The sequence below is a fragment of the Cornus florida genome, unplaced genomic scaffold, assembly GCF_030987335.1.
Source record: "Cornus florida cultivar Cherokee Brave unplaced genomic scaffold, ASM3098733v1 CherokeeBrave_3.0.0_Hap2_Chr09, whole genome shotgun sequence".
NCBI classification, from domain to species: domain Eukaryota; kingdom Viridiplantae; phylum Streptophyta; class Magnoliopsida; order Cornales; family Cornaceae; genus Cornus; species Cornus florida.
In genome coordinates, this window is record NW_026775579.1 from 49,634,815 (window position 1) to 49,654,886 (window position 20,072).

Genomic DNA, 20,072 nt, shown 5'->3' on the forward strand with positions numbered 1-20,072 from the left:
CTCAAACCGAGAGCCAAGAGCTATATTTATATACAAGAATAGGGTACAAAGAAAGAAAACCAAATCAAAGAAAAACAGGAAATATGCCAAAATCTACGTGATCCCATGATTATGGGGATCTTATCCACGTGATCCCATGATTACCGGGATCTTATCTACGTGATCCCATGATAATAGTGATCTTACATAAAACACCTAATAAAAGGCTGAAAACAGCTAATAAAAATAATAATAATACAGATATTTCAACACTCCCTCTCAAGCTAGAGTGAAGATATCAATCAAGCCCAGCTTGGTAATCGAGGAATGAAGTAAAGGTGGACTAACGGATTTGGTGAACACATCTGCCAACTGATTAGAGGACCAAACAAAGCACGGCTTAATAATCCCCGAACGAACCTTCTCTCTGATAAAATGAATGTCCACCTCTATATGTTTAGTCCTCTCATGAAGAACATAATTTGAAGCAAGCATAATGGCTGACTTATTATCACAAAACAAGTCTGAGGATTGTTTTTCACGTAGCCCCGGTTCCTCTAAGAAAGATCAAAGCTAGAGAATCTCACAAGTACCCTGGGCATGGCACGACATTCAGCCTCTGCTGAAGATCTCGAAACTACAGGTTGCTTCTTACTTTTCTAGGATATAAGATGATCTCCATAGGAAGTACAGAAGTCAGATGTGGAACGTCTGTCAGTCTTGGACCCAGCATAGTCTGCATCGCTAAAACAGGATAACCCAACCTGCCTACTAGAAGAATAGAATAATCCAAGTCCAGGACAAGACTTCAGATATTGAAGAATATGATATACCGCATCCATATGAGCTGTACGAGGAGCATGCATAAACTGACTCATAACACTAACAGTAAAACCCAAATCAAGACCGGTGTTGGTAAGATAAATCAATCTTCCTACCAAGCGCTGATACTGCGAGGGATCAGAAAGGAGATCTCCAGACTCAGCCGAGATCTTCATATTAGGATCCATAGGAGTGGAAGCAGGTTTACACCCAAGCATACCCATGTCTCGAAGAAGATCCAAGACATACTTCTTTTGCGATAAAGAGATACCATGCTTAGATTTAGCAACCTTAATTCCCAAGAAATATCTGAGCTGCCCAAGGTCTTTCACATCAAAAGCTTTAGCCAATTAAACCTTTACTTGAGCAATCCCAGGGATGTCATTGCCGGTAATGATGATATCATCAACATAGACAAGAAGAATGATACATTGACTAGTGGAGGAACGGTGGATAAAACATGTATGGTCAGAATGGCATCTAACAAACTCCATGGATAGAATTACATCACTGAAGCGGCTGAACCAAGCTCTGGGAGATTGTTTTAACCCATACAAAGACTTCCGCAATCAACAGACCTTTCTAGCATACTCCACCTCCCTCAGCCCGAAAACCGGGTGGATGATCCATATAAATAGTCTCAAAAAGATCACCATTAAGGAAAGCATTCTTCACATCAAGCTGATGAAGAGGCCAATTGTGAGAGGCAACAAGGGAGATAAGCAAACAAACTAAGGTTAATTTAGCCACTGGAGCGAAGGTATCATTAAAGTCTTTACTAGGAATCTGAGTAAACCCTATGGCCACCAAACAGGCCTTATACCAATCAATAAAGCCATCGGCTTGATATTTAACACTGAATACCCATTTGCAACCAATGATGAGCGCTCAAATGTGACGCATTTTAGCACCTAAGCGAGGGTATTTTAGACCATTTATCTATCTTTATTTTGCCGTTTTAGTACTTATTTGTGTTTTTGTCTATTTCAGGTCAATAAGGTTCAAACGGGCTAAAAATAGTGTTTTACAGCCTTTTTGGAGTCAAGCAAAGGTTCCTAGAAGATTTCAGAAAAATCTGGAAAAAGGTCAGAAATACTGAAAATTTGGATGGATCGAACACTGTTCATTTGATCGATCGAAAATTGCTGGCAGCGAGCTGTTTTATTTCCGCGCGCCCGAAATCTACCTACCACATAGTTGCGGGATTAGATATTTTTGGGGCTATATTTCTAACTTAATAACTAAGAAAAGGACCTTGTATTTAAAGGGAATTGAACCATTTTGTAAGAGAGCTTTTTCATCATTTTATTTTTACATTGTAATTTTATTTTTTTCTCTCTAGAAAAGTTAAAGATTAGGGTTAGAAGAAAAGAGAAGAATGGAGGCACCAAGAACACATCTCTAGATCTACACACACTCTCTCTCTAGAATTCAACAAAGAAGAAGGGGGAGAAGATGGAGCCGTGTTTGGGGATTGCCATTGAGGGTTCCAAGATCACACCTACCTCCTCCATGATTGGCTAGACTTTTTCTTGGGGCTTGGATGAGCTCCAAGTTTGTAATCTAAATCTCTATCTTTTTCATACTTTTTGGCGAATAATATCTTGTGATTAATGTTCTAGCCTTGTGAATTTAATGAATCTTGGTATATTTCTATGATTTCTATGGTTTAATTCTTCCTATTAATTCTCTAATTTATTTACATGTCTGTGTGATTAAATTGGGAATTATGTCTCACATGATTCATATGGTTTAATTCTTCCTATTGATTCTCTTTGTGATTACATGTTGTCTTATGTGTGATCATTTGGGAATTGATCTCTACACTATTTTTTCTATATTAATTACATGTCTATGTGTTGTTGATTGAGAATCTAGTGATGGCTAGGCAGGGGTTTTATTAGATGGGTTTGTCAATTAATTTGATAGATTATTCTTATGCTTGATGGGTTGTTCTATAATTCATGGTTGTAGGTAGGTAAACAATCTATACTTGATTCGATATTCCATGGCTTATTATTGCAAATTCCATGATTCTCTAGATTGATGTGTGCTACAATTGTGACTAGTTTGATGGGTCTTGCTTAGAATTGATGGGTTGTTCTACACTTAGTTTATTTGTTGGTTAGGTAGACAATACATTATTGAATTTGATGGTTCATGCTTAATATTGCAATTGGTAGTCGCATTTTGTTCACAAGAATGTTTCCCCAAATTAGTTGAAAGTGTGTGGTTTGGTGAACGAGCTTGGTGGCAATTCCAATGGACCCCAAGACCTCACTTCTCATCTCTTAAATCCCTATCTCAACTTAGTTTTATTTTAGTTTTATTTTACTTGCATTTTAATTACCTTGCACCTTAGTTTAATCAACCAATCTCTCTCTTTGCAATCAATTGGTACATTAGAGTCGAAGTTAAATTCCAACACGTATAATCTCTGTGGACGATCCCTACTCGCTATACTTCATTAGTTGTAGTAGTGGTTTTTATAAATGTAAATTTGATTAGAAAAGCTTCTTAAACCACAATCATATTTTGACCTTGCGAAGCGACCTCTCACATTAAAAAGTCCATTTTCTAAACACATAGGAAGGGGCTCGTCAACCAACAATCTTTTCACTAGGAGGGAGAGATACAAGCTCCCATGTTTCATTTTGCTGCAAAGCATCCATTTCTACCATCATAGCAAACATCCAATTAGGATTCCGGAAAGCCTCAGAGACATTTCTGGGAATGGAAATGGAATCAAGTTTGCCTAGAAAGGCTCGAAAAGACACTGAAAGACCATCATAAAAGATATACTACGAAATAAGATAACCAGTATTACAAGCAAATCCAAATCGAGCAGGGGGTTTGCGGTCCCGAGTGGGATACCGAGATTCAGGAACAGGGTCAGGGAAATGTAAATGAAAGAGAAGAGATGTACCTGAACCTATATCTGAGGAGGATGAAGGCAGTGGAGGCAGAGCACGAGGGCAGCGAGAATAGACCTGCAAAGGGGATGAGGAAACCGCAAGAGAAGACTCTTCTTGAAAAATAGGAAGAGGACGAGCAAGAGGAGAAACCTTTTGATCAAGAGTAGAAGTTTCCAGCAAGATAGTGTTAGAACCATAAAAAGGGGTACGCTCATAAAAGGTGACATCAAGAGAGTGATACATGTGTTTGTGTACAGGATCATAACACCGGTAACCTTTTGACATTGAAGAGTATCCTAAAAAGATACATTTAATGGCCTTGTCATCAAGTTTAGTACGAGAAGGGCTACGATTCTGAACAAAACATGCACATCCAAACACCCGAGGCATGATGGAAAAAAGAGTAATATTAGGCTGAAGCACTTATAAGGGGGCCTTACCATTTAATACTTTACTAGGGGTACGATTAATGAGAAAAGTAGCTCTAAGAACCTCTATGTACCAGTATAACTTTGGCACATTCATACCACTTAAAAGACATCGAACAACTGACATTAGTTGGCGGTTTTTACGCTCTGCCACACCATTCTGTTCAGGGGTATATGGACAAGTAAGTTGATGAAGAATACCCTGTTGGTTAAGTTGAGACCGAAACTCATTGGAAACATATTCACGACAATTGTCAAACCTAATATTCCTAACAACAGTTTTATATCGAGTTTTAATCATTTGGAGAAATTGATTATACAAGGGAAAAACTTCAGATTTATTTTTTTAAGTAAATATACCCATGTGCAGCGGGAATAATCATCAATGAATGTGACATAATAACTATGCCCCGAAAAAGCAGTAACAAGAGAAAGACCCCACACATCAAAATGTATGAGATCAAACATACTAAGTGCACGATGCATATGAGAAATATAAATAGTTCTAGTATGTTTAGAAAGCTCACAAATCTCACATTGAAACTTATTATCCTTACAAGCCATTATTAATGAATGGAAAAGCAAACATAAATACTGAAAGTTTACATGCCCAAGGTGAGCATGCCATACATTTAAAGTCTGAAAAGAAAAATCATAAGATCTAGAAACTGGAAGAACAAAGGCTTGAAGACTTGAAGCAAGTGGAGGAGGTGTCAGTGGAGGATCCCTAAAGTAGTAGAGGCCATCGTGCTCGTATCCCCTACCAAAAATCCTCTTAGAACACAGGTCTTGTAAAACACAGTAATGAGGAAAGAAAATTACTGCATAGTTTAGTGATTTAGCAAGTTTGCTAACAGATAGAAGATTAAATGCAAAGTTAGGAACATGAAGAACAGATGGCAAAATAATATCAGGGGATAGATGAACATCTCCTTTACTACGAATAATGGTGGTTGACCCATCGGCTAGATTAACAACCTGATTAACAGAGGTAACGGGAGTAGAAAATAATGACAACTCACAAGTCATGTGATCATTGGCTCCAGAATCTAGAACCCAAGTAAGTTTTCCCGCTTTAACATGAAAAGTAGGAGTACGTGTAGGTATAGTAGCCGTGGGAATAGAAGAGCCAGCCCTGGTAGATAAAGCTCCAAACTGCTCCTGAAGCTAACCAATCTAGAACACTAACTGATTGAAGTCTTGAAAAGATGGTCTGGGAGGAGTTGAAGAAGGAGGGACAACAATCTGTGGAGTAGTATACCCACAAATAGTATCAGCTACTGCGACAGTACGACCACGGAGAAGGACGATTGCGAGAAAATTTCTACTTTAGCTCAGGATGAAGCTTAAAGCACCGATCCTTTACATGACCCGTGGCTCCACAATGTTGACAAATAACCTTTCCCTCTAAAAGTCTAAAACTAGCAACAAGAGCCATCTGATCAACTGGAGTCTCTGGTAAAGCTACTGGCTCAGAGATCTAACGTCTATGCTCCTCATGGTCAACAGTAGCGAAGGCATCATATAAATCAGGCATAGTTGAGGTGTTTATGATCTGAGTTCTAAGAGCATCATACTCAAATCATAAACCCATCAAAAACTGGTAGGTATGCTGCTGGTCCAGTCTCTTGGCCAAAAGAGTTATAGCTTCTTTAGAGAAATCAGAGAGAGGTTCATAATATGCTAATTCTTCCCACCTAGACTGGAGGTATCCAAAATACTCTGATACTGACAGCTTGAGTGTCTCCTAATATGTATGAGCAATCTCCTGATAGAATTCAAAGATGCGAGCGTCATTGTGGGAATGGGCATACATCTTGTTAAGGGCTTGCCACAGACGAAAAGCGGAAGTGTGAAACATGAACATATTATAGATACGCTCATCCATTGAGTTGAAGATCCAACCCAGAATGGTGCACCTGTCCATGTCCCATATAATATATTTAGTATCCGTCTTTTCCGGTTCCTTGACTAGACCTAAAAGCCAACCAGTTTTCCCTTTCCCTCCAATATAGAGTTGAAGAGAACAGGAACAAGATACGAAGTTGCGCCCATTCAAGAGCACACTAGTAACCCGATGTGCCGGAGTATGATGTGTCGAAGATAAAGTATGTTGGACCGAGGATACAGTGTCCTTTTGGCTACTAGAATTAGTCCTAGTACCAAAATAAGGCTGGTCCACACGTCAAAGCCAGAGGAAAGAGAAAAAAACAAGGCCGGAAAAATCGGCACTTTCCTCCAAATATGCTGCCGAACAAATACCGGCAGCCCACAAAGAAAAAAAACACCAGAAGGACCCTTAGTTCATAAAAAACCTAAGGGAATTCTCCTAAAAAAGGAGTGAAAAACAGAGAGTTACCCGAGGGGTCCGGCGCAAGGGCTGGAAGGAGATGGAGGTGCGCCGGAGATGAGGAAAAATGGAGAGAGAGAGAGAGAGAGAGAAGGTGAGGTGTTGGGGAGGAAGATGGGGAGGGGAAGGTTTTTGTTTTGCTCTGATACCAAAAAGAAGAAGTTTTGGTTTTGGCTTACTCAAACCGAGAGCCAAGAGCTATATTTATATAAAATAATATGGTACAAAGAAAGAAAACCAAATCAAAGAAAAACATGAAATATGCCAAAATCTACGTTATCCTATGATTACGGGGATCTTATCTACGTGATCCCATGATAATAAGGATCTTACATAAAACACCTAATAAAAGGCTGAAAACAGCTAATAAAAATAAAAATAATAATAATACAGATATTTCAACCCAAAAAAAAAAAAAAAAAATCAGCATAAAAAAAAAAGAAAAATCAAAAGAATCCTGAAAATCTTTGCTAAGGAAAAGGTTGCCTATTGAGACTAGTTCGAAAGCTCCTACTATACTTTGAAGATAAGCTAATTGAGTAAAAAGAAAGGAGGAGACAAGTCGAAATAGGGAATTGTTGTCTACTCTTTAGAGTGAAAGCCGCCTTGCTTAGTAAAATTTGCTCAAAACAATTTTATCTTGATGCTTTTCGATCAATTTGGTTTAGACAATTGATCAATGTGATTTGAATGAAATTTGATGAAGTTGGATTGCACACACACACATATGAACTTGTTAGGAAATTTTCTAAATCTTCATAAAAATTGCAAGTGGAATTTCATGTTGTGATTGCATGCTTGAAAATTGATTTGATTGAATAATTTGTGGTGTCTAAAAATTTCGTGTTTTTAAATTCTCTTTATCTTCAGAAATTTTTGGATCTCATGTATGCTTGAAATTCATGGAAATTGCTATCTCATAATTTTTGTTCAAATATCATAAAAAAAAAAAAAAAAAAAAAAAAAAAAAAAAAATATTGAATAATTGAAAGATCCAAAAAGATTTTCCTTTTAGTTTTTATTAGAAATTTTCATTTTTGACTGGATATTGATATTCTCTCTCAATTTATTCCTTTCTTCTTTTTCTGCATGGTTTGTTAAATTCTTACAAAAAGGAAGAAGAGGTACTTCATGTTTAAAGGGGAGGTATCATGTGTGATTTTGAGCATGACTGGTCTTATTTATCTTGTGGGTGGAACATGTGTTATCATGTTGTTGTGCTTATTGCTATATCTTATGCTTGGATGATAGTTTGATCTCTCTTCTTGTTAATTCTCCCACATTATTTCTTTTCCTTCTTTGTTGGGCTTTATTTGTCAATTTGTAACAAAAAGGGGGAGAATGATGCATATTTGAGGGGGAGAGTTTCTAGAATTGAGGGGGAGACAATTTTTTTTTTTTTTTTGATAAGTAATTGAGGGGGAGACATATATATTCATATTGAGCTAATGTGCAGGTTACAAGAGGAGAAAACTACAAGTGATGAAGCTTCATATGGTTCAAGAAGAATTCTAGTTTTTGTCTATTTTTGGACAATCAATGTAATTTACTTTTTCTGATTGGGTAGATTACTTGTTGTCTTAGGGGTTTTGTCACGAAATTGCCAAAGGGGGAGATTGTGAGATATAAATTTGTAATTGGCATATTTCGTTATCAAAACGAGTCCGATTGAGTTGTAAATTTTCAGTTCGATTTCTCAAGAATCGAGATCGGAAGCGGAATTGAAGAAGTGATCGTGTTCATACTTCGATACACTCTGGGATGATGAGAACAATGCTTTAAGAAGATAAGAGAGTGTGTGAGGGCACTTTGGGGTTTCAAAATTGGTGTTTTTCAAGTTTGGCCAACTTGAACCGGTTCAACCACCCTAAACCAGTTCACCTATCAACATTGTTTTCCTCGAAAACTCATTGGCCAACTTGAACCGGTTCCACCACCTTTAACCGGTTCAAGTGTCAAAAATAATTTTCTAAGAAAACTCACTGGCCAACTTGAACCGGTTCAACCACTTTGAACCGGTTCAAGATCTTCAGACAGTTTTGGTAACTTAGTTTCCTGATCTGTTTTGGCTTCCTATTGTGCATAGACTTTTACCATATTAATTATATTTTTTCCATATTAATTATGCACGAAATTGACTTGTTTTCCAAGTACAATTAGGTTTTCAAAAGTCTATAAAAACATGTTTTCTCAATTAGGATTTCATGACTTTTTGCATACAAATTTCTTATTTAATTGAAAGCCATCTTTGCGAGATTTTTATTCAGAAAATCAATCTAATTTTTCTGATTTTATTTTTGAGAGCATACACATAAACACAAGAATGATTTAGTAGTGTTGTTCTCTATCTCATCGGAATTGGAGCATAATTGAAGATTCAGAAATTCCAAAAGCAGATCTATTTCTTCTACAACAAATTCAGATTTGAAAAAGAAAGGTTTTAGATCACACTTTGAATGGGTCAAGGCGCTTTGTGAAGTGTTGTTGATCTACCAGAATAGGCGATTTCAAGATTGAAAGGAATCTGTATATTGCCTTACTTTGAATGATTTACAATGCTTTAGTTAAATAGGAAATACAAGGGGCTAAAAAAAGGAAACTACAAGCTGACTACAGGCTGTAACAGCAAACTACAGGCTGTAATTACAGGCTGTATACTAACAGAAACTACAGGCTGTACATTAATAGAAGCTACAGGTTGTACACTAAAATATCCCCTAAAATCTGGTCATTGACTATCTATATTTACACGCCTATCATATCCCCTAAAATCTGGTCTTATTAAAACCGAATATCTCTTTTTGAACACTCCCCCTCAAGCTGGCTTGTAGATGTCTTCCATAGCTAGCTTGCTTCTTAAAACTTCAAACTCTCTCTTGTGTAGTCCTTTGGTAAGGATGTCTGCAGCTTGTTCAGTAGTAGAGACATAAGGAATGCAAATCATACCATAGTCAAGCTTTTCCTTGATAAAGTGTTTGTCAACTTCCACATGTTTGGTTCTGTCGTGGAGGAATGGATTATGAGCAATTGAAATGGCAGCTTTGTTGTCACAGTAGACTCTCATTGGAGGAGAAACAGTAACCTTCAAATCTTCAAGGAGTCTTTTTAACCATATAGCTTCGCAAATTCCATGGGCGAGTGCTCTGAACTCGGCTTCTGCACTACTCCTCGCTACTACATTTTGTTTCTTGCTTTGCCACGTGACTAAGTTTTCTCCAACGAAGGTGCAATATCCTGAGGTAGATCGTCTATCAACTATACTGCCTGCCCAATCAACATCTGTGTACACCTCCATTTGCAAATGACCTTGTTTCTTGAACATAAGTCCTTTACTTGGTGAGCCCTTTAAGTACCTCAGAATCCTGTACACTGCTTCAAAGTGTTCCTGTCCAGGAGAGTGCATGAACTGACTCACCATACTGACTGCAAATGCTATATCTAGGCGTGTGTGAGATAAGTAAATTAGTCTTCCCACCAATCTCTGATATCTTTCACGATCAACCATATTCTCGGGTTCGGCAGCTTCTAACTTCAGGTTGACTTCAATTGGAGTGTCAGCAGCTTTACACCCGAGTAGTCCTGTCTCATTAAGCAAATCAAGTACATATTTTCGTTGATTCACGAAAATTCCTTCTCTTGACCTGGCAAATTCCATTCCAAGGAAGTATTTTAATGCTCCCAGATCTTTGACTTCAAAATCTTTAGCAAGTTTCTTCTTCAGTCTAGTCAACTCTTCAATGTCATCACCTGTCAAAATTATATCATCCACACACATAATTAAAACGGCAATTTTCCCTTCCTCACCGTGTTTGTAGAACATGGTATGGTCTGCCTGACTCTGATGATACCCATGACTCTTCACAGCCTTTCCAAAGCGTTCAAACCACGCTCTTGGAGACTGTTTCAAACCGTACAGGGATTTTTTGAGTTTACAGACTTTGCTCTGACTGTGTTTTCCTTCGAACCCAGGTGGCATTTTTTATGTCCAATTGATGTAATGGCCAGTTAGAATTGACTGCCAACGACAATAAGACTCGGATAGAATTTATTTTTGCTACAGGAGCAAACGTCTCTTGGTAATCAATGCCGTACGTTTGCGTAAAACCTTTCGCCATAAGTCTTGCCTTGTACCTTTCCACACTACCATCAGCTTTACACTTAATAGTGAAAACCCATTTACACCCAACAGTTTTCTTTCCTTTGGGCAAGTCAACTATCTCCCACGTTCCACTCCTTTTAAGAGCATTCATCTCCTCTAACACTGCTGATTTCCAATTCGGATCATCTAGTGCTTCCTGAATGTTTCTTGGAACAAACAAGTGAGAGATTTTGAAGTAAAGGCCCTATGTTTATGGGAAAGTTTATCATAAGACAAGTATTTGGCAATGGGATGTTGGGTACAGGTTCGGATTCCTTTTCTAACAGCTATAGGGATATCAAGGTCTACAGGAACTTGGCTAGGTAACTCTGTACGATCAAAAATAGTAGGGACAACTGTAGACAAGTTAGGATTTAGAGTACCTTAAGTGTTCAGGGAGTCATTGCTCGGGACCTCTGATTGGCCTTGCTCAGGTACAATAATAGGCTCTCTACTCTTTTGATGAGTCAATTTCCTGTTATAAACCAGAAGCTCAAGATTCGGTTTTTTTGGAACCGTTGGTAGGATTTCTCCCCCTGTTGGAGATACAGTAGGGCTCGGCAAATTAGGGTTAGGAGGCCCCGGGTTTCCTAATTCTAAAACATCATTTCCCTGTTTAAAAAGATCAGTGTTTGGAGTAATAGAGTGTGAGACAATAGTTTTAGGTAAGGGAATATTAGTAGAAATCTCCCAAAAATTTTCTTCACTCTCTTTCTCCCCCTGAAGAAAAGTTTTCTGAAAATAAGGATGATTTTCTAGAAAAAAGACATCCATACTGATAAACATTTTTTTTGTTTTCGGATTGAAGCATTTGTACCCCTTTTTATTCGGGGCATACCCAACAAATACACATTTTTCAACCCGAGGATCCAATTTAGACCGAAGTCTACTAGGTAAATGGACAAAGACAGTGCACCCAAATACTTTCAAAGGCAGGTTGGAATAAATCCGAATTTCAGGAAAAGATTTTTTAAGGCTTTCAAGGGGTGTAAAATAGTTAAGAACACGAGTAGGCATCCTGTTAATCAAATATGTTGCTGTTAAAACGGCTTCACCCCACAAATACTTAGGAACATTCATTGAAAACATGATGGCACGAGAAACTTCAAGTAAATGTTTATTCTTTCTTTCAGCAATTCCGTTTTGTTGGGGTGTGTCAACACAGGTGGATTGGTGAAAAATTCCTTTTTCTGTTAAAAAACTTCCTAAAACTTCATTAAAGTATTTGGTGCCGTTATCAGTATGAAGAATGCCAATTTTTGTTTGAAATTGATTTTCAATCATCATATAAAAATCCTTGAATAATTTTTCAACCTCAGATTTTTCATTCATTAAATACACCCACCACAAACGTGTATGATCATCAATAAAAGTCACAAACCATTTTTTTTCAGAAAAAGTTGTGATCCTAGAAGGGCCTAAACATCGCTATGGATTAAATAAAATCGTTTTGATGTTTGGTAAGGTTTGGGAGAATACGTAGTACGATGACTCTTTGATAAAAAACAATTCTCACAATAAAAAGATGAACAATCCAATCATTTAAACAAAGAAGGAAATAATTTTTTAAGATAAGGGAAACTAGGATGCCCTAGTCTAAAATGCCATAGCATTATTTGTTCTCTAACAGGGATAGAACGAAAACTACTCAAACCTTGAGCCTTTTTATTACTTGAAATATCATCTTCAAAATAGTAGAGACCATCTATCATCTTAGCACTGCCAATCGTCTTCCCCAAGCTCTGGTCCTGAAATTCACAATAGGATTCAAAAAAGATAACACGACAATTAGAGTCTTTGGACAATTTACTAACTGATAAAAGGTTACAAGCAAGCTTAGGGACATGAAGGACAGACTTAAGATCAATAATTTTTTAAAGTTTTACCAAACCTTTGCCTACAATAGGAGAATAAGAACCATCGGCTATTCTGATTTTTTCAGAGCCAGAACAGGGTGAATAAGTTTGAAATAAATGAGAACAACTTGTCATATGGTCAGAAGCCCCTGAATCAATGATTCATGGGGTAACACTGGAATTTGAACGACAAGATAAGGCCTTCGGGTTGTTACCTATTTGAGCAAGAGAAGCATTAGGAGTACCAGATGAGGAATTGAATTTCAGTAATTTTAGAAGACGATCCATCTGTTCTTTGCTGAAGGGAAGTGCCTCGGCTTCATGAGATGATGGGGCTCGGTTGAATCTGCCTTCCTGCTTACTCTTCCAATTCGCTGATTTACCATGAATTTTCTAGCAGGTTTCACGGGTATGGTGAGGCTTGTTGCAGTGGTCACACCAAAGACGAGGCTTTTCATTATGTTTCCTGCCAATATTCGCTTCAGATGCGACCAAGGCAGAGGTCTCAACAGCACCATTTGATAACTTTTTTCCAAGCATGACCAGCCTGCGACTTTCCTCTCTTCGAACCTCGGAGAAGACTTCACCGATTAAAGGCAAGGGTTGTCGTCCAATTATTCTGCCTCTCACTTCATCAAACTCAACATTGAGTCCAATGAGAAATTTGAAGATGCGGTTGTCTTCCACCTTCTTTTTGTAATGGTTGCAATCTTCAGGCGATTTTCACTCATAATCACTGAACAAATCAAGGTCCTGCCACAAACGTTTCAGAGAGTTGAAATATTTTGTAGCACTGTTATCTCTTTGACGGATCTCTCCGAGTTTCAGCGTTAGTTCATAGACTTGAGACTAATTTCCCAGGTCTGAATACATTTGGTTGACATTGTCCCAGAGTTCTTTTGCTGTGTGGTAACACATATAATTAGAACTGATGTCCTCCTCCATAGAATTCACCAACCAAGTCATCACCATCGAATTCTCTGCATCCCAGGTCGAGTAGGATGGATCTTCAGGTTTTGGTTCCTTTTTTTCTCCTGTTAGGTAGCCGATTTTACCTTTGCCTCGGATATACATCTGCACGGACTGGGACCAGAGAAGGAAGTTTTCACTATTTAGCCGAATTGTGGTAATCTGGACCGAGTGTGTCTGAGAGTTTTGGACTTGGGACTCAAAGGTCTTGGTCTTGGACTCAGGTATGTCATCAGACATGGTGATTAGGGTTGTTTGGAAGAGAGAAAAAAAAGAGACGGCTAGGGGTTTTTTTTTTCAGAAGAATTGGTAAGATGCTCTGATACCAAATAGGCGATTTCAAGATTGAAAGGAATCTGTATATTAGATTGAAAGGAATCTGTATATTGCCTTACTTTGAATGGTTTACAATGCTTTAGTTAAATAGGAAATACAAAGGGCTAAAAAAAAGGAAACTACAAGCTGACTACAGGCTGTAACAGCAAACTACAGGATGTAATTACAGGCTGTATACTAACAGAAGCTACAGGCTGTACATTAATAGAAGCTACAGGTTGTACACTAAAATATCCCCTAAAATTTGGTCATTGAGTATCTATATTTACACGCCTATCATATCCCGTAAAATCTGGTCTTATTAAAACCGAATATCTCTTTTTCAACAACCAGCAATCCTTCTACAAGATTCAAGGAGTAAGTATGAAGTCAAGAGCTGTTGGATGGGGGAGTCGCAAAGCCAGGGGTGTTTAGCAAGTTGGGTCTTGGTAGAGTGAAGGGTTCGATGTACTTTGCTTCATACATAGTGGATCTTTTTACGCTTGGGATAGCGCACAAAACTCAAGGTTTTCCAATTGGTTTCCTCGCTAAAATCCAGTGTCACTCTAACTTTACTTGCATTTATTTTTGCTTTGTGGTTTGATTAAATTTGATTTAAGCAAAAATCGGATAAAAGAGCAAGTTGAACCTATTCACCCCCTCTAGGTTATTTATCCATATTATATTCCACAACCATTCTGCATTGTGTAACTCACAGAAAAAACCACTCATGGGTCAATAAATTCTACTAATGAAGTAATGAATATTGATTTATGCTACCACCAAGGGCTATAGCCTAGCGATACTTCCTCACCTTCTAAAGTAGAAGGCCAAAGGTTCAAGTCCTCAAAGGGGCAAAAGTAGGTGTGTGAATTTCAAAGAGGCAAAATAATAATAATAAAACATTTGTTTATGCTTTATTAAAACTAAAATAATTTCTCATGATAGGTTTAGAAGTACCTTGCCCCTGTTGGCTCTTAAACATCCATATTTTAAAGTATAGATCTGCATTGTAGAACTGCCTACACTTGAAGCAATCCTGTCACCATCTTACTTCTTGGGATCAAAGGATTGATGAGTCTCTTCTTGTCCGTCTCCTTGGCCAAGGATAACACAAAGAGAGGGGAATTGCTTTTCTTCATCCTGTTGGATTGCAGATTTCACCATCAATGTTAAATATCTGGAAGCACATCTTCAATACAATTTACCCCAACGCCAAACAGACATTTGTCCCTTCGGCAACAAACGAGCAATCAATATGAAATGGAATGTGATAAAAATAAAAATGGATAAAATGAAAAAAAAAAAAATATAGATATATATATATATAGAAGATATTTGTTCCCCATTTGTCCGATAGAACATAGTGAATCTTGGTCAAAATCAGTCATATGTTTTCAGTTAGCTTCAGGGTTTAGAATCTTTTTTTACCAGAAAATTACTCTTACATGAACAAAATTTTGAAAATACTTTCCATCTCAAAATATAGAGAATAAAGAACAATGATATATCCTAACAAACTCATAGAAATACCAATTTTAACGACTAAAAAGACTTTATTTCTGTAGAGAGCCAATAAATTACTGAGTTTCTAAAGTTCGCAGCTGTGGTCAAACTTTAAAATTTAAACCCTTGGAACAGGATAAAATTATTAAAGTGATTTTAAAAATTAGATTTCAACTAATGTACAATTCAATCAAAATAAAGCATTGTTGTTTCCATTCTCCAAGTGACAAAGGCAAAACCTTAAGACCAAGTTTAACATTATTACACCTTTTTTATCTTACACTGCTCTTAGAATGACTGGAGTACTAATGATATATCAACACTAAGAGTATAATCATCAACATGATCTAGGCATATGCATAGACATACATCAAAAAGAGAGCGAAAAACTTCAATAACAACAAGCAAACATATATCCAGATTATCGAACCATGCTGAGTCTAAAGACTTACTTGCTCCCATTCCACGAAAGCATTAGCATTTGCATCCCATTCATTATTCCATATTTAAATCTTCCATTCATCTCCAAACAAAAGTATTTCCTTAAACATGACGATGAGTTTTTGAAACCAAGAAAAGTAGATATCGCCCTGACATTACCAGAACTTCAAATGAACTTAGTCATTCAATACTTGTTACTGTTTTTGGCAATTTCTTCCCAGTTTTCATTTGTCTCCAAACTAACTCCCATGTTAAAATTTCCTATTCTGTTGTTATTCCCTTACCCAATCACCTGACTTCCCATATTTATCTCAGTGTTCTGTTGGCTTGATAATTCTTTCTTCTACCTCATTTTGTAGGAAATAAATAATTTTGTTTGATCATTCTAAGAGCAATAATCCCAGTGCCCAACTCACTTCTATTACCAGTAGTCCCACAAGAAAAAAGAACCTTCTCGAAAACAATGGAATCTAATAGCCTTTAAGAATTTTCTCTAGCTTTCTACCATGGAGAAAAACTTCATTGTTGTATGAGAAATCTGGAGATTTAAGTTCCTCGTCATTGTCATAGACGCTTGTGTTGGCAAACTGATCATCCAAAGAATCTCCTCATCACTCTCACAACAGCTGATGTTGCCAAACTGATAATCCAGAAATCATCTGCTAACTTTTATCTGATTTAGTTGACCAATTAGCTGCTCTTATGCTACAGTTCACAGGCATCAGAAAGATGCAATCATCAATATAACCTTTTATATTTACAACTTTCCAACATTTTCTCGAATTAATATGATGGTAGAGTTGAGATAAAACCCATAAATCCTATCAGTGAATCAAGACCATAACGCAAGGAAAGTGGAAAAAAGCAAGCGAGATCAAAACCAGGTGAGCCTGAAGGAATATTTCCCTCTCTGGCTTGATAAACAAAATATGCCTGCCTTCCAACGTCAATCAGTATAAGTAAACAGATTCCAACTGTAGCACAGAGCGCTTTCCCTGCTTCAATGAAAGGGGACGTTACTAAATCTTTTTGACTCTTATAATGGATTTATCATGCACCAAAATAAAATGAACTCTTTCCTGGTTCAATAAAGGGAGGGAGGGGGGGACACAATCTCACTCTTACTACCAGTAGTCCCCACAAGAACAAGAACCTTCTCTAAAACGGTGGAAACGAATAGAGTCTCTCAGAATTATTTCTCGCTTTTCCACTTTTGAGAAAAACTTCATTATTGTATGGCAATCTCGGCAGACTCTTAAATTCTTCATCACCCTGACAGGAGCTGACATTGGCAAACTAATTATTCCAAGTGTCACAGCTAACTTTTCGCTGTGGTGGTTCACCAGTGAGCTATTCGTTTGGTCCAGTTCAGATGCATCAGGAACAAGCCCTTCATCAATATAACCTATTTTCTTAATCTTCTCCAACATTTTTTCCAACTGTGCATATATAATTTGACTCTGAGGATGGGATCTATCACCCACCAAAAAAGAATGAACTTTATTTCCTAGCTCAATCCAACTTAGACCAGGTTCCTTCTTAACTCCCCGTTCTTTCATCAAGTCTCTAATCTTTGCCGCTGGCATTTGCAATTCAGCCTCAGTATAGATATTATAAAGAAGCACATAAGATGCAGCCACTTGAGGCTCTAGCTCAATCACTCTCTCTGCAACACGTTCTCCAGTGACAGTATCTTTATGGACCCTACAAGCACTCAACAACGCTCGCCACATTACAGGAACATCATCAAAGCAGGAGTTTATGATGAAGTTTTCAGCATCAGCTAGTCTTCCAGCACGACCCAAGATGTCGACAATGCAGGTAAAATGCTTTTCATTTGGAATAATGCCATGATCTTTCTTCATGCTTTCAAAATATCTGCCAATCATTAAACAGTGACACATTAAGAAATATGAAATAAATTCTATGAGGTAAATCTATTAGTAATACTAGTTATTAAAAAAGCTCATATGCAATAATCGGTAAAAATATTCTCTGAATTTTACAGATTATACCCCTCAATTTTCAGTATCATAACTGTAGCTGTGTAAAATTCAATAAATAATCCCAAAGTATTTCAAAATGAAAAAGGAATTCCAAACAATAAAGGAACGATGACAAATATTTTGTTTCTCCTTCCCTTATATCATGCATTATTTTGTCTCTACTCAAATCAATTTCCAACATATTTACAAACTTTTCCAGATCAAAGCACAAACACAAATTACAGACTATGCACAGTAACAGCAGAAAGGAATAGAAGAGGTTTTGAAAACTTACCGTAAACCTTCTTCAACAAGCCCCCCATGACTACAGGCAGTAAGAACTCCAAGAAACGTGATTTGGTTTGGTGCAATCCCACAACCTTTCATCAACTCAAAGAGGCGCAGAGCTTCCCTTGCACATCCATATTGTGCACTGCTAAAGATTATCACAGACCAAGACACCGTGTCAGGGGTATCCATCTCTTCAAAGGCCAAATTAGCCGAATCTATGTCTCCTGACTTTGCATACATCCATATCAGTGAATTTTGAACAATAGTAAAGTTATTGATTCCAATTTTTATTGCATGCCCCTGCATTTGCTCTCCGGATCTTGCTGCAGCTAAATTGGCACAAACACTCAACATGGATGATATTGTAAACTCATCTGGTTTTATTCCAGAAGCCATCAATTCACAAAATAGAGCCAGTGCACTATCAAATTGTCCATTTTGAACATGACCAACAATCATAGATGTCCATGTGACAATATTTAGCTTCGTAGTTGAATTAAAACATTTGACCCCGTCATCAGCTGAACCCATTAATGAGTACAACTCAATAAGTGAACTGCCAATGAACTCATCAGACTGAAGATTGTACTTACAAATATGTGCATGGATTTGCTTTCCATATCCAAAATTTTCAGTTGTATTACAAGCTTTGATTATGCTTGAGAATGTAAACTCTGAGGGCTTTATTCCACAACTTTGCATCTCGGAGAAAAGATTTAAGGCTTCCCTTGCAAATTCATCACTAATATTCTCTGTCCGGAAAAGCCCAGCAATCATGGCATTATACATGACAACATTCTTGTCAGGCATAAGTTTGAAAATCAGGGTTGCATCATTCGGATCCCCTATTTTCGCATACATGTCAAGTAACGCAGTCCCGACAACAACATCCAAATCCCACCCAAGTTTGACTGCACACCCATGAAGCATTCTTCCACATTCCACAGAATGATCAAAACTTGAGCAACACGCCTTTAGAACACTCCCCAGAACATAGCTTTGGAAAGCCATTCCACATCGATGCATTCTCACCAAAAGTTGAAACATTTCTTCACTCAAACCACTCTGAACATAACCCGCAATCATGGAATTCCAAGAAACATTGTCCAACTCATCAGAATTATCAAACGCAACCCTTGCTTGGTCAAGCCGTCCACATTTTGAATAGAAACCAATAAGGGAATTGGCCAAGAAAACTTGTCCACCAAGTCCATTAACAATAAATAACCCATGAATCCTCTTCCCCAATTCTAAATACCCACTTTGAGCACACACGCTCAACATAATCGCGTAGGTGAATTTATCAAGTTTTAAGTTTGCCATTCTCGCTTCATTAAACACGTGTATGGCCTTACCATAAAGACCCATCTGGGTATATCCGGAAATTAAAGAGTTCCAAGAAACAGCATTGCGTTTAGGCATTCTATCGAACATGTGGCGTGCGGTATCCAACTCACCGCATTTGCAGTACATATTTATAAGATGGTTTTGCAGAAACCGACATGGGTTGAAACCGGTTTTGATCATGTGAGCGTGTGCGAGCTTGCCATGGATCAAAGACCCAGAAGTAGACGAGGATTGGACCATTCTGGTGTAAGTAACTGAGTCGAGAGAGAGACCCAGTTGAATTGGTTGGTCATATTTTGGGAGTGGCGTTCGTGAGGGTTGAGACGATGTTGTGGCATAGTTCTTCTTCCAGGGTGTCTTGTTACTGAGAAGAAGCTCAGGTAATTCGGTGACGCATGAGAGACATCTGAAATTCGCGGGCTTTCTCACCAGCAACATTGAGTTTGGAATTTCACGTTCATTCCTTCGCTGGCTTCCTTTGCATAACGAGAGAGAATGAAAGGGTAAAGATGGTAAGCAAGTCATTTTATTAAACTATTTTAGAGAATAATGATACAAAACTATTTTATTAAATTACTTATATAATAATAATAATTATTATTATTATTATTATTATTATTATTACCAATTCATATACCTCTCAAAATGGATAATAGTACGGAGTATTACGTTTTTTTGTATTTTTTTGTGTACAAAACTATTTTATTAAATTACTTATATAATTTTTATA

General features: G+C 37.5%; 2 protein-coding genes across 5 annotated transcripts in view; both read right to left on the reverse strand.

Annotated features, from left to right (window-relative positions):
• Positions 1–19,830, reverse strand: part of LOC132273868 (pentatricopeptide repeat-containing protein At3g13880) — a 49,200-nt gene extending 29,370 nt beyond the window's left edge. For all 4 annotated transcript variants that reach the window (XM_059774966.1, XM_059774965.1, XM_059774964.1 and 1 more), the window contains exons 1-3: positions 18,000–19,830; positions 15,731–17,597; positions 14,733–14,915 (exon numbers count right to left, since the gene is read on the reverse strand). In XM_059774966.1, the coding sequence (XP_059630949.1) occupies positions 16,844–17,597; positions 18,000–19,780 (2,535 nt within the window). In that variant the 5' untranslated portion in view covers positions 19,781–19,830 and the 3' untranslated portion in view covers positions 14,733–14,915; positions 15,731–16,843. The remainder of the gene's footprint in view (positions 1–14,732; positions 14,916–15,730; positions 17,598–17,999) is intronic.
• LOC132272588 (uncharacterized) lies at positions 639–5,173 on the reverse strand. Its single transcript, XM_059773708.1, has 6 exons — positions 4,775–5,173; positions 4,157–4,304; positions 3,620–4,012; positions 3,411–3,577; positions 1,393–1,482; positions 639–1,115 (listed from the first exon to the last, which is right to left on the reverse strand). The coding sequence occupies exons 1-6, from the start codon at positions 5,171–5,173 to the stop codon at positions 639–641; spliced, it is 1,674 nt and encodes a 557-aa protein (XP_059629691.1).
• Positions 19,831–20,072: the final 242 nt, after the last annotated feature.